At 39.5% G+C, this 23409-nt stretch overlaps 3 protein-coding genes across 5 annotated transcripts in view; 2 read left to right on the top strand and 1 right to left on the bottom strand.

Annotated features, from left to right (window-relative positions):
• The first annotated feature begins 4034 nt into the window (after positions 1-4034).
• On the top strand, positions 4035-6030 carry smim8 (small integral membrane protein 8). The gene is made up of 2 exons (XM_034076193.2): positions 4035-4314; positions 4850-6030. Exons 1-2 carry the CDS (start codon positions 4186-4188, stop codon positions 5006-5008), a joined length of 288 nt encoding a protein of 95 aa, XP_033932084.1. The 5' UTR covers positions 4035-4185; the 3' UTR covers positions 5009-6030.
• Positions 6031-6164: 134 nt separating this feature from the next.
• ddx51 (DEAD (Asp-Glu-Ala-Asp) box polypeptide 51) lies at positions 6165-20547 on the bottom strand. Of its 2 annotated transcripts, none has more exons than XM_034076180.2 (16): positions 20327-20547; positions 19141-19490; positions 17931-18112; positions 17301-17451; positions 15413-15558; positions 14882-14953; positions 14702-14808; positions 12787-12895; positions 12522-12667; positions 11335-11539; positions 8857-8972; positions 8652-8768; positions 7948-8049; positions 7751-7814; positions 7337-7471; positions 6165-6300 (listed from the first exon to the last, which is right to left on the bottom strand). In XM_034076180.2, exons 1-16 carry the CDS (start codon positions 20347-20349, stop codon positions 6283-6285), a joined length of 2043 nt encoding a protein of 680 aa, XP_033932071.1. In that variant the 5' UTR covers positions 20350-20547; the 3' UTR covers positions 6165-6282. The 2 variants fall into 2 exon arrangements, with proteins under 2 accessions (XP_033932071.1, XP_033932073.1); XM_034076182.2 differs by having other exon boundaries at positions 17931-18103.
• A 309-nt stretch (positions 20548-20856) lies between these two features.
• The window catches only part of cenpe (centromere protein E), a 70173-nt gene continuing 67620 nt past the window's right edge, over positions 20857-23409 (top strand). For both annotated transcript variants that reach the window (XM_034076173.1, XM_034076172.1), the window contains exons 1-5: positions 20857-21045; positions 21872-21984; positions 22139-22228; positions 22332-22450; positions 22551-22670. In XM_034076173.1, coding sequence (XP_033932064.1) covers positions 20990-21045; positions 21872-21984; positions 22139-22228; positions 22332-22450; positions 22551-22670 — 498 coding nt within the window. In that variant the 5' untranslated portion in view covers positions 20857-20989. The remainder of the gene's footprint in view (positions 21046-21871; positions 21985-22138; positions 22229-22331; positions 22451-22550; positions 22671-23409) is intronic.

The following is a 23409-nucleotide window of genomic DNA, read 5'->3' as shown; positions in this document are numbered from 1 at the left end:
CAAGTCTGCACATAAGCCTTCAAACACACACTTATCTATTATATCAGAGTATTCTGTGACTCATGGTACGACAACATTTGCTTCTATTCAAATCATCCCAAACCAACAGAAGTCCCGCCCTGATGATTGTTGTCTGTCACACCATTCAGACATGGTTCTGCTCAGGGAAGGTCTGCGACCCATACGATTATGCGAGATGACAAAGAATATCATACTCTCAAAAATCCTGTCCTGATGGCTGTTAACACATTGTTAATGTTTCCAGTGGCCCTGGAGCTGATAGGTCCCATCTGATCTGAGGTGCAGTACACCATTTCGTGACGGTTTCAAGTCCACGTGAGATAAATTCAATCAACATTCAAACATGTATTTCCATATGCACAGTAGCTACAGTGTATTCTGAAATGACAATCTTTAAGTCCCAAGCTCCTCCAATGCAACATAATATATATGAGACATAAAACAATAAGACACATTTAAAAAGAAGAAACAGAGAAGAATAAAATAGTGCAGATTATGTTGTTGACCAATGCGCGAGTAATGCAGATGAACTTAACTATATACATGTCAGAAAATAAATGAATCAAGCAATAAGCTAAATGTTGCAGATAATGTCGTAAGTGACCAAGTAAATGTACATTGAACAAGATGTAATGTAACATGTAATTATTGTACAGTGAAATACAATAAAATACACTTTACTGTAGTAATAAATATTAAGATAAATAAATAGTAAGATGCAAACAGAAGAATGCTTCAGGTTATGGCACTGACAGAGCTCATGCTCTTTGATATCATCAAAGGAATGATGTGGTTGTATCAAGACTTATGATGTAATATCATATGTAATATGTGATAGCTACGTTCTACCAATCAAAATGCAAAATGAAGGTCTATAGCCTCCATGACCTTGAAGCATATCCAATATTTAACATGTTTACAGAGTTGTGAAGGACGGAGCACATCCCTCCGTTTAGTTTATCAGTTTTAATTAGTTAATGCGTAAACAATGATATCTCATCTCACTACATGGTCAAATAATACTTTAAAAGATGTGTAGACTTTCATCAAAGGGAATAGAGAAGACTCACCTCTGGGTTTTCCTGTCTCTGTGTAGCAGCAGGTGGCGTGTGTGTGTGTGTGTGTGTGTGTGTGTGTGTGTGTGTGTGTGTGTGTGTGTGTGTGTGTGTGTGTGTGTGTGTGTGTGTGTGTGTGTGTGTGTGTGTGTGTGTGTGTGTGTGTGTGTGTGTGTGTGTGTGTGTGTGTGTGTGTGTGTGTGTGTGTGGAGGGCACAGCTCTGCGACACACCTTATCCACACCCAATAGCTACAGTGCTGGCGATATCAAACGCTACCTCTCTTTCTGTTTGGGTTTGAACTGACCTTTTATTGAGAATGACGATTCAAGCAGTCATGTGAGCGGCAGCCTCCTCCAGATCACCTGTTGAACATGAAGTGAAGCATGTGTGTGTGTGCGTGCGTGCGTGCGTGCGTGTGTGTGTGTGTGTGTGTGTGTGCGTGTGTGTGTGTTGTGTGTACACAAACTGACAGCATCACCATGGTGCTGTCTAATGCAAATACTGTCTCGTTCAGGCTCCAGAGTGGAGAACACTCACTCCATTGACCCATCCAGTAAATGTAGTTCCATCTAATACATCTATACAGAATGTGCACATTCATATGCGAGAGTAATGTTGTCTTTATTAGTTATTGACCAAATACTCATTCAACAAGTCTAAACAAAAGGAATGATGTCTGTCGTCATATCGAAGGACAGGAGGGGTTCCTGGTGATCCCAAGGACAGTGCTTCAAAGTGAACCATTGTTGTGGAGTTCTCTGTAAATAAAGATGATCAAAAGATAATATATTTGTCTTTGTGTTTTTTAGTGAGCAAGCCTTTTCTGCAGAAAGGATCAAAACCAGCTGCAAAACGTCTGTACAGCGAGGATGACTGTATGCTTTCTTTTTACTCGCAGGCAGTTAGTTTCCTTTATACAAAAACGAGATGTAAAGAACATCAGGTCAAGAACAGAACACTTGGTAGTTTTAAATTGGACACACGCACACACACTTGTTTTGTTTGCTGTTTCTCTCACCTGGACTGACGAGTGTAACTTTGGTGACCGTCGGCTCGTATTACACTGCTCTGCTGATCATGAATATTACATGTCACCCCGTGTGTGTGTGTGTGTGTGTGTGTGTGTGTGTGTGTGTGTGTGTGTGTGTGTGTGTGTGTGTGTGTGTGTGTGTGTGTGTGTGTGTGTGTGTGTGTGTGTGTGTGTGTGTGTGTGTGTGTGTGTGTGTGTGTGTGTGTGTGCGTGTGCATGTGAGTCTTCATCATGCCTGGGTCTATTATATGTCAGGTTACATACACTCTTATTTAAACCTATAAGTAAGCTATGATTGTATGCTTGTTCATATCATGTTCTTTGTGTACGTGTGTGGTATCCTAGTTGCAACGATATATTTAAGAAAGTAAAACATCTATAATGCGTCAATGAACAATAAGAATCAGTTGGGTGGTTGTAGTAGACTATTCCAACCACTGGGGTGTGCTGCTCCAATTTAAATACATTGCCTTGCACCACTCTCGGCGTTCTTCTTATTTTATTAAAGGTCCCATGTCATGCTTTTCCGGTTACTACCAGTCCCCTTGTTCTGCATGTAGACGGTCTGCAGAGTCACACACCCTCAAAGTACACCCTGTAGCGAGTACAACTCTAACACAGAGAAGACCTGTCTGTGCTGCCCCAGAACGCCTCGTTGGACATGTTTCCATTGTTTTCTTCCTGAGTATAGTGATGTAACGGTCATAGTGACGTTTTACCAATCCGTGGAACACACACACACACACACACACACACACACACACACACACACACACACACACACACACACACACACACACACACACACACACACACACACACACACACACACACACACACACACACACACTGAGCTTTACCTTTTCTCAGCCGCGGATCCGGGGTTCTCCGCACAACTCAGGCTGAATTCCGCGGTGTCTCGCTGTCTCGCAGACCCAACGCAGCAACCAGGAAACGACACCAGTAATCTAGCTCACATTGTCCGCTCCTCGAGCCTCAAAGGGCGGGGCAGCGAGCCCCGCAACGTCCCGCCAACACGGCACCCAGACCCGCTGCACTCTCATCTGTTTGTCATTACTGGTGTCATTTTCTGGTTGCTAACAAACGCCATTATTTGTAACACATAATCACTGATGTTCCGCTGCAACGGTGGACTCATCAGAAAACAGAGTGGGCTCATAAGGGGGGGGGGGGGGGGGGTCAGGAGCTCCAACAAGCCGTGTAGGACAGAGAGTGAATACATACAGAGATGCTGTATGAGAAACCAATGTGAGTTTGGAACATTGAACAATGTACATTTATTCTAGTAGACCTCAACAATGGAATTATGATCAAGAAATGGCCATGACATGGGATGTTTAAATGAGAACCTGTGATTTAAATTGATTTATGTGGATGTTATGTCATGATCCAATGGTCCAATTTGGTGAAGTAAAAAAAAGTAGTAGTAGTAGTAGTAAAAATATTATTTAAAAAAACTGGAAAGCAGTGTGTGCATATTCCCTTTGTTATGAAGCCCCAACAACGACCTTTAGTCAAATAATCGGTTGAATAAAGTCCACCTGTGTGCAACCTGTGTCATTATGTCTGATATCAGGTTCATACACACAATTCACAGTAATTCATATTCTGGGAAAATACAGTAATACATTTAAAGCATGTAGATATGCTAACTTTTAACAAGGATATTAAAAACACATTATGCATGTCCTGCCCTTGATGTGATTCCCATGTATTTATGTGTATGTCCCTTGTGCATTTGAGTTTGACACACCTGATAAAAGCTTTCCCCTGGGATCATGTGGGATGGGCAGCATGGGCTCCATTCACGGCTCCATCCCTCCAGGTGAGGATCGGGTGAGTATTTGTGTTCCTCTCATGGCCGCCGGGGGCGCTGTGCCCTCTGCAGCGCCCTCCCTTCACCTGCTATTCTTCTTCACACTCAGCGCAGTGGTCTTTGACTTTGAAACATGGCTGCCTTTAGGGAAACACCATAATACTGCAGCCTACAATGTTCCTTCTACCTTCTTCATCATATATTTCTCACAAGGGCGGTCGTGTATTAGTTTGACCAGACATGTCGGATAAAGAAGCCGGTATGGGGAAGGAGAGTCCCGGGGAGAAGGGTTACAGGACCCCCGGGCTGAGGGGCACGCAGACCACCACCATGTTCCGAGTCTTCAACCCCGAACTGTTCATCAAGCCGGTGAGCCCATGGATGTATTAGGAGAACATTAAGAGGAGAACACAGAACTTGATTTATTAATAGTACATGACGTCCTGCTGGGAAATTAGCATACATTAGCAGTTAGCTTCTGCGTAGCAAGCTTAACATGGAGTCTGAAGGGAATTTACGTAAATATCCCATTCTTTAAATGGTAGTTTCAATTAAATGTTCTTTTAAGGTTATGTTTTTAAACGTTTTTTTTTCAATGTCTTACTCAGTGTCACTTGTTGTGTCCTTATTATGTTGCCAGTTTGGAGATAAGTCAAATACAAACAGTGTATTTCACCCACAACTTGCAGTGTAACATTATGTGGTCAAATACAAGCTTCTTTATAGACATGTTTGCAAAGTTCAGCCTTTATCTAGAATATTTAAAACCTATACATATATAGGATACACTGTATATATTATAGTAAGCATATATACATTATTCTTTTAATCCTCGATATATAAATGACAGTTTATGAGGATCCTTTAAACCCTGCTCTGTAACATGCAGCCTGTTGTTCTGCAGAACAAACCGGTGATGGCGTTTGGACTGGTGAGCATCACGCTGTGTGTGGGGTACCTGGGATACATGCACGCCATGAAGGACAACGACCAGCAGCTGTACGAGGTCATCGACAGCGAGGGAGAGAAGTACATGAGGAGGAAGACTTCCAAATGGGACTGACAACAAATGATAAATGTGTGTGTATATACTATGAGAAGAACATTGTAAATGTAACTGGATTCAAACAAGGATATTCTCTAAATTCATTCATTTACCTCTCCAAGACAACACTGTTTCAATAAGAATCAGGCATGATGATCACTATTATGAACATACTTTTGTTTTGGACTGTTGCTCAGAGAAAACAAGATATTTAAAGTAACCTTGAGCTCTGGGTTCTTGTCAAAGATAATTTGTATATATTAAGACATTTATTTATTGATTAATCCCAAATAATATTGATAACGGAATGCAAAACCACAAATATATGTTGCCCTAATGGGACCTACAGTATATAGCATCCCATTATCGCTCCGACCAACTGAGCAGCACCCAACACACTTCTTGGCTCATGGTCAGCGATGTGACGTTACTACACCTGAAACTCTGTCAAAGTGCCGTTTGTTATTTACACACAAAATAATGAAGAGCTCCAATGGGGAGAGGAAAACAAATAAAACAAGAGAATATTTTTATTTCATTTAAAAAACATTGCTATATGAAAATGACAAATTGCAATCAAACAAAAAAAATTACCTCATATCATTTTGAGTTTTGTTTATGGCAAAGATTAAAATAGTTTGTTATTCACTTCTTATTGTTCTTTGAAGTGTATCGTGTTGGCCCCAACACACTATGTATGAGTGACATTATAGTACTCTGCTTATAAGAGGGTTAGATCAGGAAGATATGGTCAGGTGTCGGATCAACAGAAATGAGAGACAAAAGAAAGGGAAAGTAGGAGCACACAAGGATAATGTGAAATATCCACAGTATAAAAGTATCATTTAAAATGACAAGTGTACGATTATGTAAAACCGTTGACAGAGAACGATATGAATAAGTATGAGCATGATAAATATATACATCTGTCCAACTGGAAGTCCAAAGGAGGTTCATTTGTTGAAAGACTTGGTTACATACAATGCATATTTTTGACTGATGTGAAGGATAGCAAATATAAAGACTTTTTTTAAATCACATTTGTTCAATTCTGCAATTATCCACCTGAATCAATGAAACCCCTTTTACAGACCTACGCTACTTTACATGTGGTGGTTGTTATTCACATTGGAGGTTGCACTGTACAGCTGAAATCACCAGATTCAACACAAAGTTAATGTTTATGTATTTTATGTTTTATTAAACATAAATATTCCCAGTACAGCTGAAAATGCAACGTGTTCTGCTGAGGCACAGATGTGAGCTCGGAGGAGAACGTCAGTGCTGCTCCATTATCTGGTTTTCTCATCCTGCAGAGACAAGGTGTATTTGTTGGCAAAAAGTCATTCAAGTAGCCTTTCATAGCAAAACTTAATGTAAACAATGCTTTGGTTTTTGTGCATGTATGACAATAACTAAACTGCATTTAATGTTCCTGAAGTGGAACATGGTAACTACTGCTAACTCAGCTTGTGCCTCTGATAACTTGAGATCCAGCAACGATGACTAAAATCCTTCATCAGGTCGAGGTCGAAATGTGGCTTCAAACTGCATAAATACACTCATTCTGTGTCAGCTTCTGGCAGATGAGCTCCCACGTCAAAGGGGACACACTCCATCACAGGAAGGCAGAGGAATCCCACCTTTACCCGGACTACAATTCAACATTTCTATTGGTTTGAAAATGTTATGAAACATTTGGGATAATGTAACTCCAACATAGGTGGGTCATTTCAGTGCAGAAATGTAACCGTTTGTTTGCCAGCTCATAGGGTCCTATTGTGAACCTGGAAATGTTGAGGACCCCAAAGTGTTATGTTAGAAATGTATAGTACAGGTCCCTTGCACACAGAAACTGCTGGGTGCTAACTTGCATATGTTGGTACATTTGCTTAATTAGCATTCATTGGCATATGTAGACAATAGCTAAACATGGCTTGGCCGATTTGGACACTTTTTGAGTGGTTTGGGGGATTATTGACGATGCTTAATCAATTTCTGCCATTTTCAGGACATTTACAATGGGCAACATTTTTTTCATAAAAATCAGCCCAACGGGAGTAGAAACATTCTGCCTCTTTCTGGTTTAAACTGCAATTTTTGATCCTGAAATGTCAGAATTGGACTCAGCATCCGTACGAACCCCGAAAACCCAACCTAGTTAGCATCCAGAAGTTTCTACGTGCCGGGGACCCCTACTATATATTTCTACGGGGGTACCATTTCCAGGTAACTAGTTCATAGCCATCAATTGAGTTCATTTAAGTTGAGTTAGCTTAATTTGATTATCATCTTGAGAAAATATTCCAGATGCCCAGGACCCCTTAAACAGAGGTGAAAGTGTACCTTGATGACGTTGGCCAGCTCCTGCAGCGTCTGTTCGTAGCGCGCCTCCATCCCCTTCAGGCTCTCTGGTTTGACGATCTGCTTCTGAATCCCGGGCGTTCCTGCCTCCACCACCATCTGCAGGAAGTTCTTCTCCTGAGGGGAAGACACAGCACTCCGTCTCATATCCCGTTGATGCTCTTCACAATCAGAGTACCTTTTATTTAGTGCAAGTAGGTTTACACATACGAGACATTTGCTTTGGTATGAATGATGCATTCAAAGACACAGTAAGAAGTATACGTATGTAGTATATTTTTGCCTCACTTATCTATATTGAATGATGTTTTCTTCAAATGTTTGGGATATAGTGATAATAGCGAAGGTAAAGATAATTAGATGGTCACATACAACATATGATCATTTAAAGAGTACCTGTACTCCCAGCAGGAAGGTGAAGGCCAGGCCCGTTTTCCCTGCTCTGGCTGTCCTTCCAATCCTGAACAGAAGCAAAGAAGCCAAGTCACAGAGAGAATAAGCCACATCTGGAGGACATTCTTCACGAAACATCCTTTGTACTCCTTATAGTACCTGCGGTTATACACACACAGGTGGTTTGATGGACAGCTCACCTGTGGATGTATGTCCGGATGTACTGCGGTGCGTCATAGTTCACCACACATTTGACCCCGTTGATGTCGATGCCTCTGGCGGCTGCGTCTGTGCTGATCATCCTGCAGGACGCACGTTAGCTTCATTATTGCTCCTTAAATCATTAAAGCTTACACTGCAGGAATTCATGCAGTGGCCAGGCCAAGTTAAAAATACAACAAATATACATATTATGCTGTCGCACCTGTTTTTGTAACTTGTTCCCTAGTATTTATTGATACTCTTTAGTCTCCTTTAGACAGAGATGGCAAATGTACACACATCCTTTACTCAAGTAGAAGTACAGATACTTGTGTTTAAAAGTACTCTGGTGAAAGTAGAAGTACTGACTAAACTTCTTTACTCAAGTAAAAGTAAAGAAGTATGGGCTTTGAAATGTACTTAAGCAAAAAGTACCCATAACTAGCAGCTGTTTTAAAGAGTAAAAAACTGACCTACTGTCTCAGGACTAAAGCAGAGATATCTGAACAACGCTGGGAGAAATGGACAGTGTACAAGGAAAAAGAAAGACTGGCAATGAGCAGTGTGGTCTCCTGTTTTTGTCTTTTCTTCTTTTAAGTTTCTTTGTATTTATGTGTGTTATAACTTGTCAATAAATCATTACGGTGTGTCTGAGTCGTCACATATTCTCCGACACAAATGTGTTTATACAAAGCACACTCACAGTTGGATCTTTCCTTGTTCAAACTCCTTCAGCGTCTTCTTCCTGTCAGCAGGAGACAGTCTGGAGGAGAACTCGGCCGCCTGAACGCCACCAAAGAGCTGCACCAGCAGGAACAGCCTGGAGAGGAGCAAACAGTCAGCTGATGGGCTCTGCAGCATTTTGTAAGAAGGGTGTGAAGTGTTCACGCGGCGAGGCTCTCTCCCACCTGTGTGCTGCCTCCCTGGAGTTGGTGAAGCAGAGGATGGGGCGGAGCTTCATGCGCAGGATGAAGTGGAGGATGAGAAGAGGCTTCTTGCTTAACGTACAGGGAACGTAGTACTCCTGAAAACACAAACGCGCAGTCATTCAAAAAGTGAGCCGTGTCTTTGACAGAATCTTTACATCCCTGTCTCAGTCCACGGGACCCAGCTTCACATGTGTGCAGGACTGGAATACGTTTTCCTTAACAAGTCCCGGGACCCCCACTCACACTTGCCTTCAGCGGCTTTATAGACTGTATGCATTACATTGTATTTATCTCATTTAAGTATTTCCAGTTCTGCACAACCCTCTGAATATTTGTACAAAAGCTACCTCTCTTAGTATCTACACAGCTTACCACTTTCCATAACAAAAATGTATATATTTGATTATTCTGAGCATTTTATCATAGTAGATTTTTAGTTTTTACACAGTTTTTTTTAATCTTAGTAATATAATAATAATAATAATAATAATAATAATAATAGGTATTTTTTGTTTTTATAATTGATTACATTTTTGGGCTGTTTTCTTACTTTGTATCTTCTTTGACCGTGTTCATGTATGCACCATGTACACCAAGGCAAACTCCTCGTATGTGTGAACCTACTTGGCAATAAACCTGATTCTTATTCTGATCTGCATTCTGTGTGAATGGATGATTGCTGACTTGTAAAAGTTGTTTCAGTGGTTACAAAGACCGGAAAGGTGGTATCAATGCAATCCATTTAAGCACCAGTACGAAAACCACAATGTTAATACATGTTTACAAGTCCTGCATATAAATGCTACTTCAATCAAAGTATATTGTTGTTTTATGGACTAAAATGATTCAAATGAAAAGTACTTATAGGGCGACTGTGGCTGCGAGGGAGTGCGATCGTCTTTCAACCAGAAGGTTGTGGGTTCGATCCCAGCCCATGCAGTCAACATGTCGATGTATACAAGATACCTAACCTTGAGTTGCTCCCGATGGCATGGCCAACGGTGTGTGAATGTGTGTGAATGTTAGTTCCTAGAGTAAGGTACACTGCTCTGTATGAATGGGTGAATGACATGTAGTATGTAAAGCGCTTTGAGGGGTCTTAAAGACTGGATTAAGCGCTATATAAGTACAGTCCATTTATTACGACGGCGTATTAGGGCCACACTTAGAAGGAAAAAAACTGAGAGATTTCGAGAATAAAGTCAGTTACGAGAATAAAGTCGTAATATTACGAGAATAAAGTCGTAATGTTACGAGAATAAAGTCGTAATGTTACGAGAATAAAGTCATAATTACGAGATTAAAGTCGTAGTTTTATAAGTGACTTGAGAAGGAGACAACAGGAGCGTCCTACAATAAAATGAGGAATCTGGAGCATCTTGTGAAGCAGTACTTTAGTTTAGGTTTCTCAAATAACTAAATACTTAATCTTTTGGCACATCAGCATCAGATTATCATAAGTATTAGAACTTTGAAAAGGTTGTGTAAGAAACTATGTCTATTATTTCGAAGAAAGAACCAAACGGACTTGGAGGAGATTGTCTCCTTTCTGCAGGAGGAAATGGCTGGTTCTGGCCGACTACAAGGCTCTCGTTGGTTACATCTACGAGCTGTTCAAAGGGGATTTGTTGTTTCACAAGAAACGATGAGACTTGTAATCAAGGCTTTGGATCCAGAAGGAGTCGAACTTGTAGTGTAGCCTTGTAGTGGAATCGGAATGAGCTCCCCATTCACATCAGGACAGCAGAAAGCTTGCACATCTTCCGGCGCAGACTGAAAACTCATCTCTTTCGACTCCACTTCGAGCGATAGAATTACTAACAAAGAACTGCTAACAAAGCACTTGTATACTAATAAAGGACTGGCTTATCTAAAGCCAGTTGAGTATAGCACTTGAAATGTTTGGCTCTATGAAACCTGATGTACTTATATGATTCTGTTTTCTTCAAGTTTGTATTTTGTTGGTCGAACGCACTTATTGTACGTCGCTTTGGATAAAAGCGTCAGCTAAATGCAATGTAATGTATGCCAGAACCAGCCATTTCCTCCTGCAGAAAGGAGACAATCTCCTCCAAGTCCGCTTCTCAAGTCACTTATGAAACTACGACTTTAATCTCGTAATTATTACTTTATTCTCGTATTATTACGACTTTATTCTCGAAATCTCTGTGTGGCCCTAATACTCATGAAAAATGACAATCTTTCAATCAGTCTATTGAATAATCACCTATTGTTTTGATTTCAGCTGTACATATAGGCCTTTACTGTACATTGTAGTTTAATTTATAACATTTCATATTTTATAAACTTTTCATATGCTTTGTGAGCAAACACTTCATTTGTTTAAGAAACTAAAGCTGTACGATTAATATAATCGAGTAAGTTCTTGAATAAATGTACTTGTTACATTCCAGCACTGCATGTATGCCTCCTGAAAGTCAGGGGTGAGTATCTTACCGTGAGACCTTCGGGGAAGTTGAAGCAGCCCTGTGTGTGGGGGGGGTCTGCCGTGCTGCCGGGGGTGCTGATAGTGCTGGACTGGCTGTGGATGGAGCTGAAAAGTCGGGGCTGGTGGAGGCCCAGCTGTTGCAGCTTCTCTGGGTTCTGTGTGAGTGTGGCAGAGAATAGCAGCTTCTGCAGCGGCATCTGGGGGGGGGACAGACTGAGAGGGGGGGGGGAGATGTTTATAAAACTGAACTGAACATTATTCCACTGATCAGTATTCATGAAACGCAGCGATGCACCAGCCAAAGACAAGCTTGGGGACTAATGGATTACATAATCAGGACACACAAAAAAGTAGCTGTATTCCTAGAGTTACATACAAAAAAACAAGTAATCAGATTACTGTTACATTAAAAAAAAGAAGGGAATTACAAGCAGGATTATATCGTTACAAGACATTTTAAAATTAAAATGTCTATATTACAGGTAGACCTTTTAGGTTTCATTTAAGGCTGCTTTCATTCTTCTTTATTTTAAATGTATTTTATTTTTTCATATGCAGTTCGTGAACACCTGATGTATTACACAATAACACTGAGTCTAATTAAAGTATTCAAATGAATCAGCATTTCTTAACTACTTATCCTATAAGGGGACACATTTCTGATAATATCTTGGTTTCTTTTCTAAGGTCACATTGTTACATACACATTGTAGGAGCCAAAATGCTCATTTAACCCGAGTTCATTATTTCCATTATTGTTGTTAATTTAACAACACATTTGCATTTAATGATCAACGTGTCAAAGGGATGAGCCTACCTTAGCCTCTAGTGACTGTTCAATGGGAGTTTTGTCGCTCCTTATTGATATTTCTATTATTTTGTGTTTATTTGCATTGCATATGATATTCTAGGTAAATCAAAAGTAACGGAAAGTAATTAGGTTACTTTACTTTTATATTATGATACTCAGATAAGGTTTCTGATTTTCTTTACAGGTAACTAGTAATTGCAACAGATAAAATGTTTAAAGTAACCCTTCCAACCCTGGCCAAAGACATGGAATAATAAGACAGTAGTAAATCTAGATGTAAACAATACAGGATTTAAAATTGCAAATATTCAAAGAAAGAAGATTACATTTGACACGTTAGACCTTTACACAAAGAGCCTCTTCAGACTCAGGTGTGAGACTCACCTGGCTGCTGTCACATGTGCTGGCTCCGCCCTCCTGAAGATGGACATGGCTTCCTGTCCACTTCCTGGTCTGTACACCGCCTTCACCACCTGGCTGAGCCACGACTGGTGCATGCTGTCAATCATCCTGTCGGCCTCGTCTATAATCTGGGATGGATGAGAGGGTGAGAGCCTCCACTTTAAAACAGATGATGGTGCACCGTCATATTTGCTGTGCTTTATGATATTTTATATATACTGTATGTTTACATGTTGTAAGAACTTACTAGAAACCTGAGGTGTTCCAGACTGAAGCCTGAATTCTTGTTGATGTGATCGACCAGCCGACCTGGAGTGGCCACAACAATGTCCGCTAAACTGCGTCTCATGCCCCCCCTGGAAGAAAAAAAAGGTCTAGGTACATAGATGTTTCACTGAGTATTGTACAAATACCACAAACTCAACTGATATTTATCTATTATTATTTATTTTACTGTTCTTCTTATGCAGCTGCAAATGTAAAGCATATATATGGATATCTTTTTTTGAATTGGAGTTCTAGTGAAAAAGGCACTATCTGCCATGAGAGTCTGAAACTCTCAACCAAGATCAGCACATGGAAGTGAGACATTTAGAACTCTTTCTCTTATTTGTATCAAGTATCTAACTAAATAATTCAAAGCAAAGCAAAACAAAAGCCATGTAAAATGCTCATACAAGTCAGCAACAGTTACATTTTAACAAGACATGTTAGAAGGTCACTGTTTTACATTATCTTAATTGCGATTCACAACAATAATGATAATCACTAACATAATAGTAAACATCCTCTTTAGTGAAATACAAACAATTCAAACATTTAAAAAAGAATTGTCATAATTCATAAAGGCATTCAAAAAAACATGTATATGTAAATAATATTTACGTAGAAGGGAGTTCCACAGGGCTCTATTTTGGGGCCCTTGCTCTTTTTATTATATGTAAACAATATTTGTAATCGGATGCAATTTTCTACCTATCTACCTATGATGATGACACTATTGTATATTCATGTGCTCCTTCTCTGGATATGACCGTTTCCAATTTTAAATCTGATTTTATCACGCTGCAGCATGCACTTCTTGATTCCAAACTGCTATTGAACGGTAAGAAAACCAAAGCAATGCTTTTTGCTCCCAAGTCAGCGTCCTCTTGCCTCTCCATTCACACCCTTGATGGCGTCTCTGTTGAGTTTGTCGATACCTACAAATGTCTGGGCTTTTGGTTGGACAGAAATCTGAACTTTAAACACCACATTGAAGTTCTAACAAAGAAATTGAAATTCACTCTTGGCTTCTTTTTTGGACTTAAATGTTGTTTTTCAACTTCATCCCGTATAAGGTTGGTCTGGCTTATTCCTGTCCCAGCTGGACTACGGTGATACCATTTATAGATTTGCCTGTCCCACTGTTTTGGCCAAACTTGACCCACTCTACCATGCTGCACTGCGATATATATCAAATGCACCCTATAGGACTCATCATTGCACACTGTACAGCCTAACTGGATGGTCCTCACTTAGTATGCTTAGGATGCAGCATTGGTTTTTATTAATGTATAAAGCCATTTTAGGTAAGCTTCCACTGTATATTTGTGCCAGATTTGTGACTCTTACAACCTCAGATCCAGTGCCTGGATACGGTTCCAGGTTCCTGCTGTGCGGACTGAGGCTGGAAAAAGGAGTCTTTTTTATGATGGTCCTTGGTCTTGGAATGACCTTCAATCACACCTCAAACTGAGGGCACTTGTCCCAATAGCATGTTTTAAATTGAAGTTGAAGTAGTGTACCTTTCTTACTGTCCTAATGTGCACAATGTAGTGACTGCTTTTCGTCTTTTTGTTTACTCAGTTGTGTTCTCTGTATTTTATATGTCTGTGTTATGTGTAAGAATGTGTAACGTTGCTGCCTTCTTGGCCAGGTTAGCATTGTAAATGAGATTTTATCTCAATGCTTTTTATCTGGTTAAATAAAATTAAAATTAAAAAGAAATGCCTGTACTTTTTTTAACAGCTATACAGCTTTTTTAAGTCACTCATATAAGGTTATTCATGATTATCCAAGCAATGGGAATTCAGTACTTTTACCGTTATCCAGAATACATTCATAAATGTTCTGTTTTCACAAAATCCCAGAGTAGTGGTGCAGCCTGCCGCTGTTCTCACCTGAGCTCCGACAGGCAGCTCTGCTCTGCAGCGAAGGACTTCTGTCCGGCCAGCATCACCACCTTCAGAGAGGTCCCCTCAGCGTACGACGCAAACACTTTGCACACCTGGACAGCAGAACATTAGTCAACTGGAGACATCACGGGATACTGTCATGCTTTTATTTTGAAAGGTTCTGACCTGCTGGGCGAGCTCTTTGGTCGGCAACACGGCCAGAGCACGGACTTCACACACCACCCGCTCCATCAGAACCTAAGGAACACATCAGTCGTTTATATTCTCTCCTATATGTGTTCCTGCTCCTACAGTATATGTCTTTATTTCTGTTGCTGCAGTATCTTCTAAAGAACATCCTAATTCATCCGGAATATTTGATATTGTGTATTATGTGTGTCTCCTCCACTGGATATGTTTATATTTGCTGTTTATTGTTTTGTTTTTATTATGTTTGTTCTTTATTCCACCTTTTAAATATTTGATAGCCTTAACACACTGCTGCTGTAACAGAATCATTTCCCGATGTAGGATCAACAACGTACCTAACTATCTAGAAAATTACTTTTTTTAAAGATATTTTTTGGCAACCAGTGTGGAAAGATTTGGACATTGAGATTTGCCTGTGGTCTGTGTTGTTTTAGAGTGTGTGTCATAATGGATCCCTTGGAGGCCACACAGAGTAGTGGTTATATTGTATGAGTGTCAGAAGCTCACCTGGATGACAGGTATGACGAACGCCAGCGTCTTGCCGCTGCCTGTAGGAGCAGACACACAGATGTCTCTGGGCTTGTAGCCCCCTCGTCCAATCAGAAGCCCCTGCTGAGCGCTCTCCAGGACGGCCGGGATCACCTCTGCCTGCACTGTGACCGGAGGTGGAATTAATCAGTTAATTTACTGTACTTAAGTACAATTTTGAGATATTGTACTTTACTTGAGTAATTCCAATATAATCAACACTAACACTTTAGTTGCACCTGGAGTAAATCCACCAGCTACCCTGCAGTATACAAAGCCATTCAAACTAGCTGCACCTTCACCAGCTTTGAGAACTACTCATGCACATTTTTAGCTTTTTGATTTAATATATACAGTGGAGGAAATAAGTATTTGATCCCTTGCAGATTTTGTAAGTTTGCCCACTTACAAACAAATGAACAGTATATCATTGTAATGTTAGGTTTATTTGAACAGTGAGAGTAAAAATATCAAAAAAGAAATCCAGAAATTGACATTATATAAAAGATAACAATTGATTTGCATTTAACTGAGGGAAAGAAGTATTTGACCCCCTTGCATGCGTTAGATCTTGGTGGAGAAACCCTTGTTGGACACAGAGGTCAGACGCTTCTTGTAGCTGCTCTCCAGGTCTGTGAACATCTCAGGAAGGATGTTGGTCCACTCCTCTCTGAAGACCCTCTCCAAACCCTGCAGGTGTTGAGGCTGATGCCTGGCCTCTGGAAGCTTCTGCTCCCTCCACAGATATTCTATGGGATTAAGGTCTGGAGACTGGCTAGGCCCCTCCCTCACCTCAATGTGCTTCTTCTTTAGCCACTCCTGTGTTGCCTTGGCCGTATGTTCAGGGTCATTGTCCTGCTGGAAGACCCCTCCATGACCCATTACAGTGTCCTGGTTGAGGGAAGGAGGCTAGCGGCCAAGATGTTACGCTACATGTCCCCGTACACCCTCTCCTCGATGCAGGAAGTGCTCCTGTCCCCTTAGCAGAGAAACACCCCAAAGCAGAATGTTTCCACCTCCATGCTGACGGGGAGGATGGTCAGCATCTCTCTTCCTCCAAACACAGCGTGTCAAGTTGATACCAAAGACCTCGATGTTGGTCTCATCTGACCACATCACCTTCTCCCAAGCCTTCTCTGAGTCATTCAGAGGTTCATTGTCAAACTCCAGACGGGCCTTTCATGTTCTTCTTGAACATAACCGTTGGAATCTGATTGGTTGATTCTGTGGACAGGTGTCTTTTATACAGATAACAAGTTGATATTCGGAATACTTCTTTAAAGGAAGAGGACTTATGTAACCGGTCTGTGGGAGCCAGAATCCTTGTTTGTTGCAAGGGGATCAAATACTTATTTCACACAGTTAAATACAAATACATTTTTATCGTTTATAAAAGGATATTATTTTTGATATTCTGTCTCTCATTAGTCAAATAAACCTACCATTACAATTATAGACTGTTCATTTATTTGTAAGTGGGTAAACTTACAAAATCGGCAAGGGATCAAATCATTATTTCCTTCACTGTATAGGATTCTGAAATGCACCAATCTGCACAATTACTACTTATACTTTTGGTACTTTAAGTATATTTGGATGCTAATACTTTGGTACTTTTACTTGAGAAACATTTTGAATGCAGGATCTTTAATTGTAACAGAGTATTCCTACACTCTAGTACTTCTACTTCTACTCAAGTACAAGATCTGAGTACTTCTACCACCTCTGACTGTGACATCATCATTCTATTATTTCTCAGGTGTTTACACTTTCAGTGTATTTACGTTAATGTGAAGTTATTTGTATTTGTTACAAGCCTTTTATAGAGCACTTGAAACCCGCTGCTGAAACCAGCCCGTGTGATTACCTGGGAAAAAGTTCTGGATTCCACTATTCTGAAGTTTCTTCACGAGCAGAGCGGAGAGTCCGTGGATCTCGGAGATGTTCACCAGGTGCCCTTTAATGTCTCTGTGGATCACATCCGGCTGAGCCAGCCACTGAGGGAGCACTCTGTGCACCTGACACACACACACACACACACACACACACACACACACACACACACACACACACACACACACACACACACACACACACACACACACACACACACACACACACACACACACACACACACACACACACACACACACACACACACACACACACACACACACACACACACACACACACACACACACACACACACACACACACACATATTTACTTGGTCACTTACAACATTCTACGCATTATTTAGCTTCTTGTATTTATTTATTTGTCTGACATGTATAAAGTTAACTTCATCTGCATTATTCCCAACATAATCTGCTATATTTGATTCAACTCAGTTTCTTCTTGCATTTTTTAAACGTGTTTTATATATATTGATGTTGCATTGTTGGAGGAGCTTGGGACTTAAGATCATCATTGCCATATCTACACGGTAGCTACGTTGCATATTGAATCTAATAGCATTAGAAACACGAGTGTGTACCTTTTGGACAGGTTTGTTGTCAAATCCTCCCAGGACCGTGAACCCGGTTGGAGCAGGAGTCTTTTCCGCGGTTTGTTCTGGTGCGATGTTTTCTGTCTCCGTCTTCTCTTCTCCTCCTGCTGTTTCCTCCAGTCCTGCTCTTCCAGTCACACGAGTGTCAGGAAGACTTTTCACTGAAATGCCTCAAATCCAGAGACAAAACAAGTCATCTCAAATGAATAGACCAACTGGTATACTAAGGACAGTGAGTAAGAACTGTCTTCTTGCTCTTTATTATAGTCCAATTCATCCATACCTCTCATATTGAAACACAGTATGGGCAGTACTTTTCCCAACAAGATCCAAGTCCCATATCTCCTCTGCTCCTTTATTTAACAGGCTTCACATTCTTACAGTTTACAACATCAACGTTTATCAGATTTGCGTTTTTATTTCCGAGATATATTCAGGAAAGGGATTATTCCTATAACCTTCAATACATACTTCATTTAAACCGTATTAGCCATATTCTCGTTGTGTACATTTGCACTTTACAGATCAACAAACCACTGGCGTGAACGTGAACGTCAAATCGCTGCAGTGAGTGGAGGAAAACACCTTTTAGCTCTTAACCTGCACAGCGATTGTCTGGAGATACAAAGTGAGGTATCCAAAGTGGACTTTGTTAGACCAACAGCAATATTTGAAGGATTTAAAAATCTCAGGTAAATATTTGTATAACATTGGTATGAAGCGCTCACAAAATGAGGAGAGGTCTCACATGAGCCTTGTTCAGCAGTATATTGTAACACTTCACTGTCTTCAATGTAAACACATTTGTTTTTGTCTTTTTGTTCATTCATAACTATTTATAACCAATACATTTCACCAGCAACAATTCTGAGCTCTAAGTGTATTCACTTACTTGTGTGTATTGCAAATTCCACTATTTATAGTCCACATATTTAAATGTTATTACAATAACTTTGTACAGTATTAAAGTATTATCTCATCTCCATTTTTCATGTAGATAGTCGACTTATTCCTGTATCTTATTTGCTACACTGCTGGAAAACCATAGGACTTAACATTTTCATTGCTAACAACTAAGCTGAATCTGACAATATTGTTCACACCAATGTATTATTAGGCCTCAATGAGAGGCATCATCTCACAACATCAATGTATTGCCCAATGTGGTGTTATCCTGTAAATAAATACAAGAACATACCTGACTGATCCTTCTTCTTCTTCCGCTTCTCATTTGCACTCGTCTGATTCTTCTTCTTCTTCTTCTTCTCCTCCTCCTCGACCGGCTCGTCGTGGTTATCCTTCTCTGAGACAATAACAGCTGCTGCTTCAGATTTCCGTTTCTTGTTGTGTTCGGGCTCCTGACTGCTGTCCTTGTCAGCTTTTCTTTTCTTTTTGACATCCTTTTGCGTCCGTTCTTTAGGTGGCTTTTGTGTTTCTTCCGTCAAACTCTGTCTCTGCTTCTCTTTGGCCTTCTGTTGCAGCTTAGCCAGTAACGCCTGAGAGCGAGACTCCTTCGAGATGCTCCCATTTTCCTCCTCTCCAAGATACCTGTGAGGACACATGGCAGATGTTACTCATTCTTCTGTCCACTTCTTCAGCAAAAGCACCGCACATACACTTTTGGTCAATTGAGCAGCTTGTAGCCTTACAAATATATCATCCTACCTTTATTAGGTATTCACCCTCTTCTCTTTCACATTATGTAATTACATTAATATAAATGCCATTTAAGTTGAAAGTTATCTTTTATCTTAGGATAAAAAAGGAAAACAATCCAGTCATTTAAATATAAAATCAAGAAACAACAGGGAAGAATATATAAAAAACGTTTATTGTGGAGACGTAATCATTAAAAAGGCCAACATGTGTTGACCACTGGAGAAGAAGGGGTTTTAACAAATAGAAAAACAGGAATGTTTCTTCCCTATAAGACCAAAAGCCATGATAGGTGGAACACATTTAGATCAATAAAAACATGTCATAAGATTAAACACAACATAACTGGCAGGCAAAGTGCTCATTTTTAAATAGATAGATGATAGATAGATAGATATATACTTAAAAAGTCCAAATTGGGGAATTAGTGTGTTCAAGCAGCAGTGTTAAGCATTACACGAGTTACAAATGTTTAACGGATAGAATAAGATACAAATAAAATGTACATGAGCGGAAAGTATATACAGTAAGAATACAAATTAAAATAGTAAGAATAAAAATGAAATATAACTTCTTGTTCTTCTTATGACTGTGATGTGAAAATCATACACTTATTATCTTAAAAGCTTTAAAAAGCAAGATACAGCCATATAACTCCAAAGTCATGTATTTATGTGACAAAACAAACAAATACCAATAATGAAAGCTAGTAGATAACATGAGCCTACCTGTTTACAACAAACAGAGACATTCCCTCAGAAAGGTAAATCACTCCACGACAGTTTGTGTTTCTTTTCAGCTATCTCGAGTTTGAAAATGATTTTCGCTGAATATCAATTAACCATGTCTAGATTCGTTAAGAACTCTGATTATTTAAATGACTATAAACGCTCAACTTCAAATGAACTAGAAAAAACACAAAATGCTCATGTGTTTTCCACACTTACAGTACAAAACGCAGTTTGATGACGACACTCAAGCAGCGGCTATTTTGTGAGTCACTAGTTGGGCGCTACCATATTTACTTGACTTTTTGGTGCACAAATTGAAGTAAGAAAAACGTGTTTTGTCTTTCACACCAATTTTCCTATTTAAAACATTTTTTTCACAATACATTTCTTTTTAAATAAAGGAAAATCTCACTTAAGCCAACATCCTCAGTTCACATCCTCATTTGGATTTGTCCACCCGATGACGTTGACCAATCAAAACAAAGTGGGAGATTTTAAAACCTGTGACGGTTTTCTTTTGAAACTGAGGGAGGCATTCACATTTGAGTCCACCCGTGTCCGTTTATCCGTCTTCAGGTGTTTTTTTTGGCATTTATGAGAGATGTATTAGTTTGCCTTCCAATTTAAGGTTGGACAGGTCAATTACTATTACAAAGAACAATGGCAGAGGAGTCGGCAGTAAAAGTATGTGTTCGGGTCCGTCCACTTATTCCAAGGTAAGTCTGCCGCCAACAGCTAAGTTAGCATTAATAAAAATACAAGTTTGGAGCTAACGGTAGGTTACGGAGCGTTAATGCTAATGCATGCTAATGTTACTGTTTGGTTTTTCATTTCATTCATTCGTTAGCTACAGTTGGACGTAAAATACAAGTATTTTGTTCCAGTAAATACGTATTGCGTGCCTTAAAGTGTTTGATAACAGTTACATTATTGTATTACTTTATTCAACTAAGCTAAGTTATCGATGTGGAGCCAATTGTTAACTTTAGACTTAATTTAGAGGTAACATTCACTTTATTATCTGCATTTACTGTTACAAATAGAATACTACTTGGGAGTAAAACTTATAACATAATTTAAAAATGTTAAATTATATATCCTTATAAGCATATTAAGAGCTAAAAACACCGTCTGTTGTATTGATAGGTCAAACTAACTGTCTAGCAATTGCTCTACAATAACTGTTATTCTTTGTTCTATATACTTTGGAATGATGCTATTGTACTGAAACTATCTATCCATCAATCCATCTAGCTATAATTTCCCCCCCAAAATGATCTTAATTATGTGTAGCCTATTTTCCACAATACAAGACCCTGGTCCGTGTTGATATTAGGCTTTGACTTTTCATGGCATGGTATTGTAGTCATAAGAAATGTTATATTTCTCTTCTAAATATTACATTTTGATTACCGTAAGCTGAGCTTCGAAAGTAGTATTTCAGCCACAATTTCTTTCACACTAAATGTGTCACCTGACAATGTTAAAGGAAGAGTCTGTTAATGTTTCCACATATGTCCTGATTGTGTGTCTTTGTTATAGGGAAGACAGTGCTGCATCAGAGAATGCAGAGCCGGTCCATTATTTTTGGAAATATGATGCAAAATCAATTTATCAGAGCGATGATGGGAATTCCAGTAAAAGCTTTAGTTTTGGTAAGTTTTGCAGCATGTACAGGATTGAGAAATATGTTTGACTGCATTTTGTGGCTCCTTTGAGATATGTTGCATAGAACTTGACAACAACTACTACTACTACTACTACTACTACTACTACTACTGTACATGAACCTTCCTTCTCTGTTCATAGATCGAGTGTTTACTCCAGAAGAAACGACCAATCAGCTGTACCAAGCCATTGCTAAACCTCTTGTTGTTTCCTCTGTTCAGGGATACAATGGTATGTTTTTGAAACTGAATACTGTGACATCTGTTGTGTTGCTCCAAACACTCACTGCAGTGGTTTGTTTTTTGGATACATCTTTTCTCCGTTTGATCCACAGGTACCATATTTGCTTATGGACAGACTTCTTCCGGAAAGACTTTTACTATGATGGGGAGTGACCGTTTTCCTGGAGTGTTACCGATGGCTGTGGAAGATGTCTTCCAAACCATTAAAAGTGTAAGAATTGTATCGCATATTTAGAATTTTTTTTTTTCAATTAGTCAATTAGTAAGCGATTACTGTGTTTTTTTTTAACAACTTCTCTTTTGTCCAAAAGTGTCCAAAGAAGGAGTTCCTTCTTCGAGTTTCTTACATGGAAATCTACAACGAGACTGTGAGTGATCTGCTCGTTGATAGCTGGAAGAGAAAACCTCTGGAAGTCCGAGAGACAATTAATGTAAGTGGGCTTTTTAGAAGTTTGCATATGACGTTTTCATCACAATGTTTCTGACCCATTTTAATACTAAATTTAGCCTTCTAACTTCGGCAGAAAAATCTGGCAACAAAAAAGGAAGCAATTTTTCCTGTGTTTCAGACGTAAAGCTGTTCTTTGTAACATTATATGACTCTAGGGGTGTAGCGGTTCACAAACATTTCGGTTCGGTACGTACCTCGGTTTTTAGGTCACGGTTCGGTTCGGTACGTTTTCGGTACAGCAGAAAAAATGATTACAAAACATAACATATATTTTTTTAATTATTATTAAACTGTGAATAATGTATTCACTCAAATAAATACAAAATATAATAAAATAAACATTAAGGTGCAGCATTTCGATAAACTGAAATAATCTGTATTTGAACTTTATTGTACTAGTACTCACAAAACATAAAATATTAGTTTTGGGTTTTTAATTATTATTAAACTATGAATATTCACTCAAATAAATATAAAATAAAATAAACATTAAGGTGCAGCTTTTCGATGACATGACAGCCAGTTTGACATTAGGACTTGCTTGTCATTTCATGTTTTTTTAAAGAAAGATGAACTTGTCCACATTGCTTGCCGAAAGGGCAGATCAGCTGGCACTAACAATGTCTCCTGCTGTGGAGAACACCCTCTCGCTAGGGACAGAGGTAGTAGCAGATACAGCCAGGTAGCGCTTTGCTAACATGGCAACATAAGGATATTTG

The sequence above is a fragment of the Pseudochaenichthys georgianus genome, chromosome 24 (genome assembly GCF_902827115.2).
Source record: "Pseudochaenichthys georgianus chromosome 24, fPseGeo1.2, whole genome shotgun sequence".
NCBI classification, from domain to species: domain Eukaryota; kingdom Metazoa; phylum Chordata; class Actinopteri; order Perciformes; family Channichthyidae; genus Pseudochaenichthys; species Pseudochaenichthys georgianus.
The sequence above is the reverse complement of the archived record's forward strand: the minus strand, read 5'-3'. Positions and strand labels throughout refer to the sequence as shown.